Source organism: Alexandromys fortis, unplaced genomic scaffold (genome assembly GCF_014885135.2).
Source record: "Alexandromys fortis isolate MF-2015 unplaced genomic scaffold, M_Fortis_MF-2015_v1.1 scaffold_65, whole genome shotgun sequence".
Classification (NCBI taxonomy): Eukaryota; Metazoa; Chordata; class Mammalia; order Rodentia; family Cricetidae; genus Alexandromys; species Alexandromys fortis.
Window position 1 is genome coordinate 9,662,529 of NW_026067986.1, and position 14,248 is coordinate 9,676,776.

The 14,248-nt window shown below is 39.5% G+C and overlaps 1 protein-coding gene across 4 annotated transcripts; it reads left to right on the forward strand.

The window, feature by feature from the left end:
* The first annotated feature begins 434 nt into the window (after positions 1 to 434).
* Tex30 (testis expressed 30) lies at positions 435 to 9,670 on the forward strand. 4 transcript variants are annotated; one of them, XM_050159353.1, is made up of 7 exons: positions 476 to 564; positions 1,400 to 1,530; positions 4,236 to 4,309; positions 4,700 to 4,930; positions 7,628 to 7,679; positions 8,288 to 8,493; positions 9,220 to 9,670. In XM_050159353.1, the coding sequence occupies exons 3-7, from the start codon at positions 4,295 to 4,297 to the stop codon at positions 9,391 to 9,393; spliced, it is 678 nt and encodes a 225-aa protein (XP_050015310.1). In that variant the 5' UTR covers positions 476 to 564; positions 1,400 to 1,530; positions 4,236 to 4,294; the 3' UTR covers positions 9,394 to 9,670. The 4 variants fall into 4 exon arrangements, with proteins under 4 accessions (XP_050015309.1, XP_050015312.1, XP_050015310.1 ...); XM_050159352.1 differs by lacking the exon at positions 1,400 to 1,530 and having other exon boundaries at positions 435 to 564; XM_050159354.1 differs by lacking the exon at positions 1,400 to 1,530 and having other exon boundaries at positions 487 to 564; positions 4,222 to 4,309.
* The last annotated feature ends 4,578 nt before the right edge of the window (positions 9,671 to 14,248 follow it).

Genomic DNA, 14,248 nt, shown 5'->3' on the forward strand with positions numbered 1-14,248 from the left:
TCTACAAAGCTCACATTGACCCACGCAGTCAAGCTGCCAAAAGGAAAGCAAGTCGCAGTAATACCACCAATAATAAATTAATTAGGAAATATATTTTAAGTGCACGATTTTGTCTGGGGTCGCACGCATAGCTGTCCTGTGCGCATGCGGCAGCGGGGTGGACGCGCCTGAAAGCCTAGCGGTAAGGAATCCCCGGCGGGGCGAGGGGAAAGGGCTAGTCCGGGCTGACACCACGTCTGACCGAAGGATGAACGGACCGGAAGAAGCCGAGGCGGCGACCCGAGCGGCTTTCCCGCGCTGCTCGGCTGCACCAGCGCCCCGACTCCCGCTCCCAGCTCCCCGCCTACAGGAGGCGGGGCCGAGCTCCGGGCGTCGAGAAAACTCTCCTTCCCGGCGTGCCGCGCGCGCATCCCACGAGCCGAGGGAGGCGGAGCCTGCGTACGCGTGCGCAGGAGCGGGCGGCGCTGAAGGGGGGGTGGCGAGGCGGTCGCTTCGAGCGTGTTAGTTCGCTCCCCGGAGAGAGTGAGGGCGGTTGGCGTCCGGCCGTGTCTCGTGCGCTCGCTGGTAAGCGCGGCGGCGGCGGCGGGAAGCGGGGGCAGCGGGGCCGCGCCGGGCGGGCCGCCCCTCGGGGGCTGTCCGTCGGGGGCCGCCCGAGGCGTCGGAGGAAGCCGGCCGCCGTCGGGCAGCAAGCCCCGGGAGGGCGGACACGGGGTGGGTACGGCGGCGGCGGGCAGGAGGGGGGCCGGGCCGCGGAGACTCGTCCGTCCGTGGGCTGCCGCGGGTGACCGGGAGCCGAGCCTCCCCGCCAGACGTGAGGGGCTCCCGCGGGAGGGCGCCTGCCCGGCCCCCCGGGGCTTCACGTCCGTTGAGCGAATCCACGACCATTCCCGTCGACCCCTGACCTCGGGTTTGGAGTATTATTTTTTTTTTTTTTTCTTTCTCGTTTGGTGAGTCGACCTCCGGTAAGACTCCCAGTTTTGTTCGACCGGTGACAGCCGACGTATTTGCTGCAGACGTAACAGACAATACTTAATTTTTTTTTTTAAACTGGAAGTCAGGTGGCCCGAGTGTTTTGACGGCTGAGTGGAAGGTAGGACCAAAAAAAAAAACAAACACGGCCTCGGAGTATAAGGAGCCCCTCCCCCCCCCAACTCTCCCCCTTGCTGATCAACGACGTTTGGAACCGGTACCCCGTCAACCGCATTTAAGGGTCAGCATTCGGTTGTCACCTTGCATCTACCGGGTTGGTAGCTGTTTTCTCCATCTGCTGGCTGTGGACGTTGAGGCGGAGCCGGGCTTCGGTCCTCCCTTATCCTTCCAGAAAAAAAAAAAAAAAATGCTAGCGATAAAATCGACACTCATCACTTGCTTTGAGCTGTTACCCTCGGGACGTTTTCAGGGTTACTGAAGCAGGCTAGAGCAAACGTGTGCAACAGTCGTGAAGAACAAGTTCATCGTGAACTCCGGAGGAGCGCAGAGTTTGTCCTTAAAAAACCCCAGGTTGCTCTGGAAGAGCCTTCTAGGTGGATGGTAAATGGAAAACCTGCTTCTAATTTTACTGATTTCTGAAATGTCATCGAAATTACAGGGAAGGATGTTTGGTTTTTTTGTTGTTTTGTTTTGTTTTGTGTTTGGTGTTTTTGAGACAGGGTCTTTTCTCAGCCTGGTCTCAAACTTGCAGTGATTTTTTTTTTTTTCCACGTACTGAGATTATAGGCATACCCACCCAACCTGGCTGCCCCTCTTTTTTATTTTTATTTATTTATTTATTTATTTTGGACACTGGGATAGAAACCTTGGGAAATAGAGAAGTTGAATAATGAACTCTTAAGAAGCAGTGGCTAAACCAGCAGTGAGGGACGCAATAAAACTCGTCAACTGGTGTGAATAAATCATACCGTTCAGAACACACAGAAACTGGCAGCACCAGATAGAGTTGGAAGTGCGTTGATGTGGGCAGAGGTGGAAGACTTAGGAAGTGTTAGGTTAAATTTTTTTAAGGAGCAGTCCTATATTTAGATTCCTTTTCCCCTTTCACACTCTTGAGTGCTTATGTCCCCCATGATTAGAAGACAGAAAGGAGGCTTATTTTGACAAAAATAAGGGGTTTTTTTTTTTGGGGGGGGGGAGGCAGGTTTTGGTGCAGGCCTTTAATCCCAGCCCTTCGGAAGCAGAGGCAGATGGCTCTCTGTGAGTTTGAGACCAGCATAGCCTACCAAGCTAGTTCCAGGACAGCCAGAGCTGTTTACACAGAGAAACCCTGACTCAAAATAACAAAACAAAACAAAACAAAAAAAAAACAATTTTTTTTTAACTAGAGAATCCAAGACAGGCATTTGTAAAGATATATTTATGAAAATGAGGGCCAAAGCCATAATTTCTTCATCTACTTTTTTCAACTTCTAAAACTTTAGTATCCAGATTAATAACTTCCAGACCCAAGACAGTGGGGCTGGGATGAACAAGGCAATGAGGAAACACACGCGCGCCAGCACACACACACACACACACACACACATACACACACCAGTTAATGGTTGCTCCTGGCAAATAGTAAGGAATTTAATGGTAAATTAAATGCAAAGAGACCTCACTATTTACATTTTTATTTTTTTTTAATTTTATACTGGGAGCTTGGGAGATGTTCTGACTGATAAAATACCAGTTGTAAAAGCTGGGAATATTGTTGTTTGATCCCCAGCATCCATTTAGAAACCAGGCCTAAACTGGATGAACCCAGAGTAACTAAAGCTTATTGGCTAGCCAACCAGCTTACCCAAATTGATGAGCTCCAAATTGAATGAGAGACCTTATCTTGATAAATAAGAGTAGCAGAAGACACCTGATGTGTACTTCTGGCTGACACGTGCAGGCACACGCATATGTGCGCTTGCACATACACACATGCAACACAAAAAATTGATAGATGTACGTGCTGCCTATTATTAAAATGAAAAGTATTTTTTTTAATTATGAACAGATTTGATGTAGCATTTCCCCGCCTGTGAAATTTTCTTACAAATATACCTATAAGTAGATATACCTGTAAGTATAATATCACCTAGAAAGAGTCACAGGAAGCAAGTAATACCGGTTTCCTTGAGAGGAGTTCTGAGTGCAAGGCAAAAGTGGAATGAGTCAATATATTCTTGGTGTCTTGTGAGCTTTGAGCAATATTACTATGTACCTAGTTAATAAACAAGTGCCAGTGAAGGCCTATGGATGATAATGGAAATTCTGGTGCAAAATGATGTGCTGAAAAATGAAAGCTCTCTTAAAATGCAAGGGACTGGGTACTGAACAGCAGTCACAAAAACTACAGTGGCTTGCACCCATTCATGCTTAATGGTTCTTCAGATCAGTTGTGATTTAGACTGATTTCCAGGCTTTAATTTGACTTCAGAATTGCTTAAGCTGTCTTCATTATGGAATTTTTGCTGAAAATGAAAAACTTCCTGGGATAGTTTTTCTCTATGGTTCAGGGTGAAATTCAGTGCTAAATTTCTAGAAATTTGCCATAGCTCAACACTGAAGTGGCACTTTGAAATGTTCCAGTAGCCAAACCCAAAGCCAGTAGGATCACATGACAAAGACTGTGGTTACATACTTCTGTTGCAAAGGGGGAATGAAATGATGAAAATGATTTCATAGCTGCAGGGAAATTAAAAATGGTCGAGATTATATGGAAAAAGGAATAATGAAGAAAATTATTTAGTACATATATAGAAAGTAAGTTGGAGTAAGAATGAATATTCTTTTTGGTTTTTTGAGACAGGGTTTCTCTGTGTAGCCCTGGCTGTCCTGGAACTAGCTCTTGTAGACCAGGCTGGCCTCGAACTCAGAGATCCGCCTGCCTCTGCCTCCCTAGTGCTGGGATTAAAGGCATGTGTCACCAACACCCAGCAAGAATGAAGATTCTTACAAATATATATTCTTATAAATATATTTCAAAAATATTTTTGTAAAGGTACAGCATCCTATTTGGAGTGAACTATTCTAAGGCCTCTGCATCAAAGTATCCCATTTGATTTATGTCTGCCAGCTCCTGTAATTAGTTTTGAGTACCCATAAAACTCTTGAAAGTGATACAAGAGTAAGTAATAAATATAGATACCAGTTTGTAGAAAACTAGTTTCTGGTTGTGTTTATTTCAGCTTTTGAATGTGCTCATTCATAGTTTGGGGGTCATTCCCATGTCTGACAACTCACCTTTCACAACAGAATCTTCTTTTCAGGGAGATGTCATTTGCTTCTTGGATGTAATGCACTTTGTGTTTATTATCCAACAGTGAAAATGAGTCATACGGAGGTAAGATAGTATCATGTGTTCTGTATCTTCAGATTAAACTTTTGGGGAGATGGGTTAATCATCAGTTCTGTGTAATAGTCTTATTTTCAGTTTGCATGGTGAGAGGCAGTACAGAATTAGAGTTGGGGAGTAAAAGCTATGTAACCTTGAGCAAGTTACTTAATCTGTTGTGCCTTATCTGGGAAGTAGCAATAGTACTTCCTTGTAGAATTATAAGGAATGCTTACAAGAGTTGATGCATAGCACTTAAAGCACCTGACAGTAAACAGTTCTTAAATATATCAGGACTTGTTTGGAGGCCATGAGTCTTACAAAACAAATACGTGTATTTATTCATTTGTCTAAATAGTCAAGGAAATAATTTGATCCTTTTATTCTCTTGAATTTTAGGTTAAATTAAAAATACCTTTTGGAAATAAATTACTGGATGCCGTTTGTTTGGTACCTAACAAGAACATAGCATATGGAATAATTCTTACACATGGAGCATCAGGAGATATGAATCTTCCTCATTTGATGTCACTGGCATCCCATCTTGCATCTCATGGGTTTTTTTGCCTAAGATTTACTTGCAAAGGCCTTAATATTGTACATAGAATTAAGGCATATAAAGCAGTTTTGGTAAGAAAAATATATTTACTTGTAATAAGGTTCTGCTTAAAATTCTTCATAAATTTAAGGTATTTTGTTATCTAATTTTTAGATAAAAATAATTTCTAATTTCCTTAGAAACGTGGCAGTGCACATAGGCTATTAGTGTTCATGTTTCTCTTTTTGTCATCGGTTTGTTTTCATGGAGATGAAGGCTCACATCGTCAGTGTTCCCTCATGCTGCTGCCAAAGAAGCTATGTAGAATTTTCTCACTGGGAAATGTGATCTTAGAATATAGTTGTGCCGATCTAGGTTATTAAACCTACTGTACTATTATGCATATACAAATATACCACCATTCTATGCTAGTATTTTCATCAGATTTGAAACTTCTACTAGCTTTTAAAATACAATTCTTTATCAAGTTAACTGTTTACCACTCTAGTTGGAGACACGCACTTGGGAGAGGGGAAACCTAAAAATGAGGTGGACTAAAGGCTCGTGCAGTTGCTCACTTTATTTAGAGTTTCAGACAATTTCAGAGTTAAGAATCGCATGAGTAAGGTGTTCGGTTACAAGGACAAGCCACATATGGCAAAAATAGGTTTTTCCATCTAGCGGCATAGAAGTAACAGCTGAAGTAAACTCCCTCCTAGCCAGTACAGCTGGGAGGAGCATAAAAACCCATTCCAGGAACAATTTTGTGTTTTGAAGAAACTGAGGTTACAAGAATCTAATCTTATTTTCTTGGCATTTTCTCACAAGCACTCAGAATTCTCATTTGACTCCATTCTTGGACTATGTTCCAACTTCTCCCCATTTTTATTTTAATAAAATAATATTAAATAGGATAATAAAATAATATTAATAATAGGATATTCAGAGTGGTTTTGATTTGAGATGTTTTAGGTAAATCTAACTGTCATTTGATTCATAAATTTATAAATTGTTAAATATCCTGTAAACAAACAATTTATAATAGAATGGTGGGAACATTGGAATTTTCTGCCACCAACAACAGAGATTCAAACTGGCCAGTACTATTAGTTACACTATCATATTGATCAGGAAATTATGAAGAATAGCTTGGAAGGAGGCCCATATGATTGTTTACATTGGGTCCTGCCTTTATTTACTAATTGAACTGGAACAATAAGGTAAGCAATATTTTATGGCCCTTATGGTGCAAATAATCCAAAGGATTATCCTCTTGTGCTGTAATAGCTGTAGGAGACAATTTAGTGGGGAAAATGAGTTTGAAGGCAGTGAAAGAATCCACTTGATAGATAAATGCTTTTTTGGTCTGGATTCAAATAGCTGTAGGTTCCTCCTTTGCTCTGGAAATAATGTGTGAGGACTGTCCAATGCCGTCTTTCCTTCTAGAGTCTTAATAGATTAGTTAGTGTGGAATTAGGTAAGAATTTTGATTTTGCTGAAATTGGCACAGGAAGTACCAAGCGACAGCTCATGAGGCCAGGGAGACGTCGATGGAGGAATTACTTTTCCCACCCGTGCCTGGGTTGTAAAGTTAGCTTTTACATGGGATCTCCTAAATTCTCACAAAAAGTAGAGACAATTCAAGATTAAATCAATTATCATATTCCTCACCCCATACTTCAAGGTCATTTTTCATACAATGGAGATAAGTGTTTAAAGGAGGATCCAGTAAGGGGGCTGAGGCAACAATTCCTGGCATAGGTGTCACCATTTCTGTTTTTTATTTTATTTATTTATTTTTACTGCACAGGGAAATTTCCCTTCTTGCCTCTATCAATTTTAAGGTCTAACTATTAAGGAATTATTTATCATGATTAATAAGTATTTTAATAACAGTTGAAATCAATGCCCAGGTGACCCCAAATTAAACAAGGATCTTTTACTCCTTGCTAAATGCCTTTATAATATTTTAGACTCTATCCCATACTACTTCATGTAAAATTCCTTCTTCTGAAAACCAGGATTATAATCATAACCAACTTGCAAGCAATCTAGTAGTTGTGATTTTGATACTTGTGGTCATTATTTCTTTAAGAAATTACGCACAATTTGGCATACAGCAAAGGCTTCCCTAGTTTCTGCTCCGTTTGGCTCTCTCATGGCTGAATTCAGGTCCTTCCCTGTTCGGGTGCCACTTGTTTACCACTATGGAGGTGGTGAGACCTGGGAGAAAGGAGCCAATAAATTTTAGACAGGCGAAAGCCTCGTGCAGTAACCAACTTTGTTTAGAGCATCAGATGATTTATATTCTGCATGTTAAGAAAAGTCGAATCATGTAAGATGTTCAATCACAAGAACAAGACACGTTGCAAAAACATGTATTTCAATAGAGGCGTGTGAATAACCACAGCTGAAGTAAATTCACTCCTGTCTGCTGCACCTGGGAGACCATAAAAACACAGGCCAAGAACAATTCTGATTTGAAGAAACTGAGGTCACAGTACTCGTTTTCTTTGAGTTTTCTCACAAGCACTCAGAATTCTCACATAACTCCATTCTTGGACTGTGTCCTAACAGTTTACTGCTTAAATATTTTTATGAAGGCAAATTGATTTTCCCTGACATATTAGCTGACATAAGGATTAATAGTGAACACATGACAAGAAGAGGAAAGAACTGTATCTTCGGTAAATTATGTCTTTGCATAAATTTGTATATATCAGTAATGACAAGAATATCCAGGGGAGTATGACATGAAAGGAACTGATCATTTGTTTTGATTTATCTAGAATTACCTAAAGACCTCAGGAGAGTACAAACTTGCTGGTGTTTTTCTTGGAGGTAAGTGTTAGTAATAACTTCATTATCAATATTAAGACTGATAGCAGGAGGTTAATTTAAGAATTTGTTTTAGCTGGGTGATAGCACACAACTTCAATTCCCACACTTGAGGCAGAGGCAAGCGAATCTCTGATTTGGGGGCCAAGCTAATTGATCTACAGAGTGAGTTTCAAGACAGCTAGGGCTGTTAAACAGAGAAACCCTGTCTTCAAAACAAAACAAATTATTTTGTTTTGATACATAACCTTGATACTTTATTAAGCTTTATATGCTTAAGGCATTTATGTGTTTAAATATAAAATAAGATTCTCTTACTCACTACATTTTATTACTCTTGCAAATGATTCATTGAGAGTTTCTTCACCTTTTAAGTATTGAGAAAAATAATTGTTTCTTTTTAAAATTTGGGGTAAGCTACATCCATTTTTAGCTTTTCATAAAGCTATAAGATTCCATTAAAAGCATTAGAATTTATTGCTTGCTGCTCTTTTTTGAGTTGTGATTTTTTTTCCCTCTGTAAGTATGAAGAACAGCAAAACTAATTTTACCATACCATTGCTACTATTGTATGTAAATATTTATTTCTAATTGAACTTAATTGGTTTTAGGTCGTTCGATGGGCTCAAGAGCAGCTGCTTCTGTAATGTGTCACACTGAGCTAGATGACACTGATGATTTTGTTCGAGGTCTCATTTGTATTTCTTACCCACTGCACCATCCAAAGCAGCAGCAGAAACTCAGGGACGAAGATCTCTTTCGTATAAAGGATCCTGTACTGTTTGTGTCAGGTTCAGCAGATGAAATGTGTGAAAAGGTGAATTGGAACTCTGTATTTGTATGAGTAAACTATATTAGAGGCAAGATTATTGCCTGCCATATTCAGCTTCTGGACCTGGTGACCCACACCCTTAATCCCAAACTCAGGAGACAGAGGCTGGTGGATCTCTGTTAGTTCAAGACCAGCCTTGAATATAGGGAGTTCCAGGTCGGCTGGGGCTATATCCACCCTGTCAGAAACAAGACAAAAAATGCTTATGTCTAGTTGTGTGTCTTTGTTCCCTGTAGCTTTGTAGCACATAAAACTAAAAGCATACTAATAAAATAGATCTCCCTAGAAAGGGATTTGGTAAATAGATTTCATCCTTATTTGAAGAATTAGTAATATCTGATTGTTATGATTTGGGAGATACCAGGGTATACATTTGGTTTATCATTTCAGCTTTGTGGCAGATTGTTATTGTCTCTCAAGTAAGCGTTAGCAGAATTCATATATCCCTGAATATTAGCTAAGTATTATGGACTACTGTTTTCCAGAACACACAGTTTTCTTGGGAGAAAGATTTTTGGGAAAACATTTGAATAACTCTGACCTGCCTACAAGTTTTCCTTGTCAGCAATGCTTGGTGTACTGTGTTATAGGGCTGACACTGCTGTAGTGCCTCGCTGTGTACTGCATTGTCTCTGAAGCTGCACTAGAGCAGGTGTGTAGTGAGGCCTCTGGAGGGAGTGCCCATCCAATCTTCTTCTTTTTCCTCTTTAGAACTTGCTGGAGAAGGTGGCGCAGAAGATGCAAGCTCCCAGTAAAATCCACTGGATTGAGAAGGCAAATCACTCCATGGCAGTGAAAGGACGGTCAACAAATGATGTCTTCAAAGAAATAAATACACAGATCTTGTTTTGGATCCAAGAAATCACTGAAATGGACAAGAAATAATTGTCTTTAAAAGCCATGTTATTTTGAATAAAAGTATGGTTAATTTGATAAAGAACAGTATACCTCTCAGCATTGTGAGATATATTTCAGACTAATGTTCTTTAATGTTGCCCTATTTTTGAAACATGGTATTGTGGAAATATCCTTTACAAGATGTCTTTTGAAAGCACTGTTATAGTTATATGAAGATAATGTACAAATATTGAAGGTTGTTTATAATTTATTTTCATTAGTATAGTTAAGTTTTGAAAAATTAAACATTTGCATTTTGTTAAAATGGTGCTTTGTCTTACTCTGAAATACTAAGAAAATGCTTCTCAAAAGAGAAAAAAGTGCTGGAGATATGGCTCAGTCCTAAAGGGCTTGTTATACAAGCATGAGTGCTTAAGTTTTTTAAAAGTTTGTTTTAATTTACTTACCTGGGGGAGGGGTGCAGGGGTCAAAGGTGAACTTGGGGCAGTTCTTTCCTTTCAAGCTTGGTGGCCAATGCCCTTCCCCTTAGCCATTTTGCCAGTCCCTGAATACAATTCCTATTACCGATGTAAAGAAGTGGGCACAACAGCATGCCCCTGTATACCTAGCTCTGGGATTAGATGGCCAGCCTCTCTGACCAAACCAGAATATTCTAAGGTCAGAAGCAGTGTCTTAAAGGCGGATGTGTTGGAATACTTGTTGATCAGAGGACTTGAAACCCTGGGCTCAACATAGTCAAAAGAAGCGGAAGGAACAATCGTGGAGGTGCAGTTCACACAACCCTGACTGACCTTAGAGTGAAGTAGCAACTTTGATAAAAAGTGTACTAAAGGTAAAGCTTTAGTAGTTCGTTGGCAAAAAATGAGTAAAATACTTGAGAGTTTCCAACATAGTTTATGAAATCAATAGATGATTCATTAAAGAGAAAAATGAAAATAGCTAAGTAGTTTGACTAATGTGTGCTCTATCCAGGCAGAATTAGGGGTTCTTAGGAAGTACATAAAATGAGACTAATGCTAAATTTGTAAATAATTTTAAAATAAATGATTCTATGCTAAATTCTCTTAGTAGCTTGCCTACTGCTCTTTCTAGGCACCAAACCTCGAAATGCCCATGTCCGTCATTCCTCCTACCCTGGTAGAGTAGATCAGTTTTATTTATTTCATTTTCCCACCATAGTTATGGCATTAAAAAAAATGAAAACCTAAATAACTTAGGTCATTTACATTATAGTAGAAAATCATATATAACTACTATTTCAAATTTTGGTTATCAGTATATATAATATTTGTTGATTAACTCACTTCCTGAACAAGATTTAAAGTTTTTTTTTTTTCCTTTGCTTTTTTCTAGACATGTTTTCTCTGTCTTGGAACTAACTTGTAGACCACACTGACCTTAACTCAGATCTGTCTGCTTCTGCCTCCCAAGTGCTGGGCATTTAAGGTGTGCCACACCACTTTGCCCAGCAAGATTTAAGTTTTTTAAATTGGTAAACAGAATGAATATTTAAATTTTTAAAATACTACAGGTGTAAAAACATTGTAAGCCCAAAACCAAGCTATCAGAATATAACTCGGTCCATTAGCAACTAACTAAAGTTCACTGACAAATAATACAAATTATAATTTAGTTAGAGCTAGTGATGTAGCTCAGTGGTAGAGCTCTTGCCTAGCGTGGATGAGGCCCTAGGTTCAGGCTGCACAGGAAAATTATAATAGGGGAAGAACGGACAGTACAAAAGGAAACAAAACCATCAGAATATAGAAGTGTAAGGATAAGGTGGGTTTAAAAGGTTAGTAATGAGGCTATGAAACTTCTTAAACTATAGGTAGGATATAGGCAACTGTACCCGACACAAGCTAGAGTTAATCTGGAAGAAAGGAAATACTGGGAAAATGCCTCCAGAAGATCCAGCTGTAAGGCATTTTCTTAATTAGTGATTATGGAGGAGGGCCCAGCATATTGTGGGTTTTACCACCACTAGGCTGATGGGTGCTGGGATGTGGGATATAGATGAAATGAAGAAGGAAGAAAGAAAAGTCTACTGAGCAAGCCAGGATCACGCCAGGAAGCATCACCCCTCTATGTCCTCTGCGTCAGTTCCTGCCCTGACTTCCCTCGGTGATGGACTATTAACCTGAAGTGTAAACTGAAATAAACCCTTTCCTCCCCAACCTTCTTTTGGTTCTGGTGTTTCATCACAGCAGGAGTAACCCTAAGACAGTAATCCAAGATACTACTTTAAACAGGAATAAAAATCATTCAAAAATGAATACCCCTAAGTTGTATATAAGAAACAACTATGCTGCTTTATGTAATTACTTGCCATTTGAAAGCCATGAACCTAATTATGATTGATAAAAAATTTGTAATTTAGCAATGAGCCATAGGTCTAGAGCTGAAATGAATATTGAAGGAAAGCTCCTGTAGCTTTGCAGCATTTAGTTGGAAAGTATACAGTCCCTTGTAGTTTGAACATTTTTTTTATTGAGCTACATATTTTTCTCTCCTCCCATCCTCTCCCCTCCCCTTCTATCTCTCGCATGCTCCCAATTTACTGAGGAGATCTTGTCTTTTTCTATTTCCCATGTAGATTAGATCCATGTATGTCTCTCTTAGGGTCCTCATTGTTGTCTAAGTTCTCTGGGATTGTGATTTGTGGACTGATTTTCTTTTGTTGTGTTTAAAAAACACTTATGAATGAGTACATGCGATAATTGTCTTTCTGGGTCTGGGTTACCTCACTCAATATGATGTTTTCTAGCTCCATCCATTTGCCTGCAAATTTCAAGGTGTCATTTTTTTTCCTGCTGTGTAGTACTCCATTATGTAAATGTACCACATTTTCCTTATCTATTCTTCAGTCAAGGGGCATTTAGGTTGTTTCCAGTTTCTGGCTGTGACAAACAGTGCTGCTATGAACATAGTTGAGCACATGCCCTTGTGGTACGATTGAGCATCCTTTGGGTATATACCCAAAAGTGGTATTGCTTGATCTTGAGGTAGGTTGTTTCCTAATTTTCTGAGAAATTGCCATACTGATATCCAAAGTGGCTGTACCAGTTTGCACTCGCATCAGCAATGGACGAGTGTTAACTTTACCCCACATCCTCTCCAGAATAAACTGTCATCAGTGTCTTTGATCTTGGCCATTCTTACAGGTGCAAGATAGAATCTCAGAGTTGTTTTGATTCGCATTTCTCTGCTGACTAAGGATGTTGATCATTTCCTTAAGTGTCTTTGAGCCTTTTTAGAGTCCTCTGTTGAGAGTTCTCTGTTTAGGTCTCTCCTTCTCTCTGCCTTTTGGTTAGTTTGGATAAACGTTTGTCTATTTTGTTGATTTCCTCAAAGAACCAACTCTTTGCCTTATTGATTCTTTGTGTTGTTTTCTTTGTTCCTATTTTGTTTTTTTCCAGGTTCTTTATGAAGGCATTTAGTGCTAGGAACTTTCCTCTTAACACTGGTTTTGTTGTGTCCCATAAACTTGGGTACGTTGTATGGTCATTTTCATTGAATTTTAGGAAGTCTTTAATTTCTCCCTTTATTTCTTCCTCGACCCATTGATGCTTCAGGTGAGCATTGTTTAATTTCCATGTGTTTATGGGCTTTCTGGAATTAGTGCTGCTGTTGAAACTCTAATTTTAAGCCATGGTGATGTGACAAGATACATGGGGTTATTCTTTTTTTTTTGTATCTGTTGCGGTTTGCTTTGTTACCTAGTATGTAGTGTTTTTGAGAAGGTTCCATGAGGTGTTGAGAAGGTATATTTTTTTATGTTTGGATGGAATGTTCTATAGATGTCTGTTAAGTCCATTTCAGTCATAACACCTGTAAGTTCCTTTATTTCTTGTTCAGTTCTGTCTGACAGACCTGTCCATTGGTGAGAGTGGGGTGTTGAAGTCTCCCACTGTTAGTGTGTGGGGTTTAATGTGTGTTTAAGCTTTAGAAGTGTTTCTTTTACAAATGTGAGTGCCCTTGTATTTGGGACACACATGTTCAGTATTGAGGTTTCAACTTGTTGGATTTTACTATGACTAATATGAAATGTCTCTTACGACTGATTTTAGTTTGAAGTCTATTTTGTTAGATATTAGGATAGCTACACCAGCTTGTTTCCTAGGTCCATTTGATTACTCTAAGGCGATGTCTGTCTTTGAGGTTGAGGTGTGTTTCTTGTATGCAGCAGAGGATGGATTCTGTTTTTGTATCAAATCTGTTAGCCTGTATCTTTTTATAGATGAGTCTATTTATATTAAAGGATATTAATTACCAGTGATTGCTAGTTCCTGTTATTTTAGTTTTTGTTGTTGGTAGTGTTATTGTGTCTCTTTTTCTCTTCTTTGGTATTTGCTGCTTGATCATCTATTTCCTGTGTTTTGAGGACGTAGCCAACTTCACTGGGTTGCAATTTCCCTTCTAGTACTTTCTGTAGGGCTGGGTGTGTGGCTAGGTATTGGTTAAATCTGGTTCTGTCATGGAATATCTTGTTTTGTCCATCTATGGTGATTGAAAGTTTTGCTGTGTATAGTATTCTGGGCTGCATCTGTGGTCTCTTAATGTCTGCATAAAGCTCTACTAGGACCTTCTGGCTTTCATTGTTTGCACTGAGAAGTAAGGTGTAATTCGGATAGGTCTACCTTTACATGTTACTTGACCTTTTTCCTTTGCAGCTCTTAATATTCTTTTCTTTATGCTGTATGTTTAGTGTTTTGATTATTATGTGGTGAGGGGGCATTTTTTTATCCAGTCTATTTGGTGTTCTCTAAGTTTCTTGTATCTTCATATGCACATCTTTTTTAGGTGGGAAAGTTTTCTTCTATAACCTTGTTGAATATATTTTCTGTGTTTTTGAGTTGGACTTCTAATTTTTTTTAGGTTT

What these genes read in the sequence shown, in the direction of transcription:
- Tex30 (XM_050159352.1), top strand. An exon ending in AGGCATATAAAGCAGTTTTG is followed by an intron (nt 4,931 to 7,627) that starts GTAAGAAAAATA and finishes TGATTTATCTAG; the next exon opens with AATTACCTAAAGACCTCAGG. An exon ending in TGCTGGTGTTTTTCTTGGAG is followed by an intron (nt 7,680 to 8,287) that starts GTAAGTGTTAGT and finishes AATTGGTTTTAG; the next exon opens with GTCGTTCGATGGGCTCAAGA.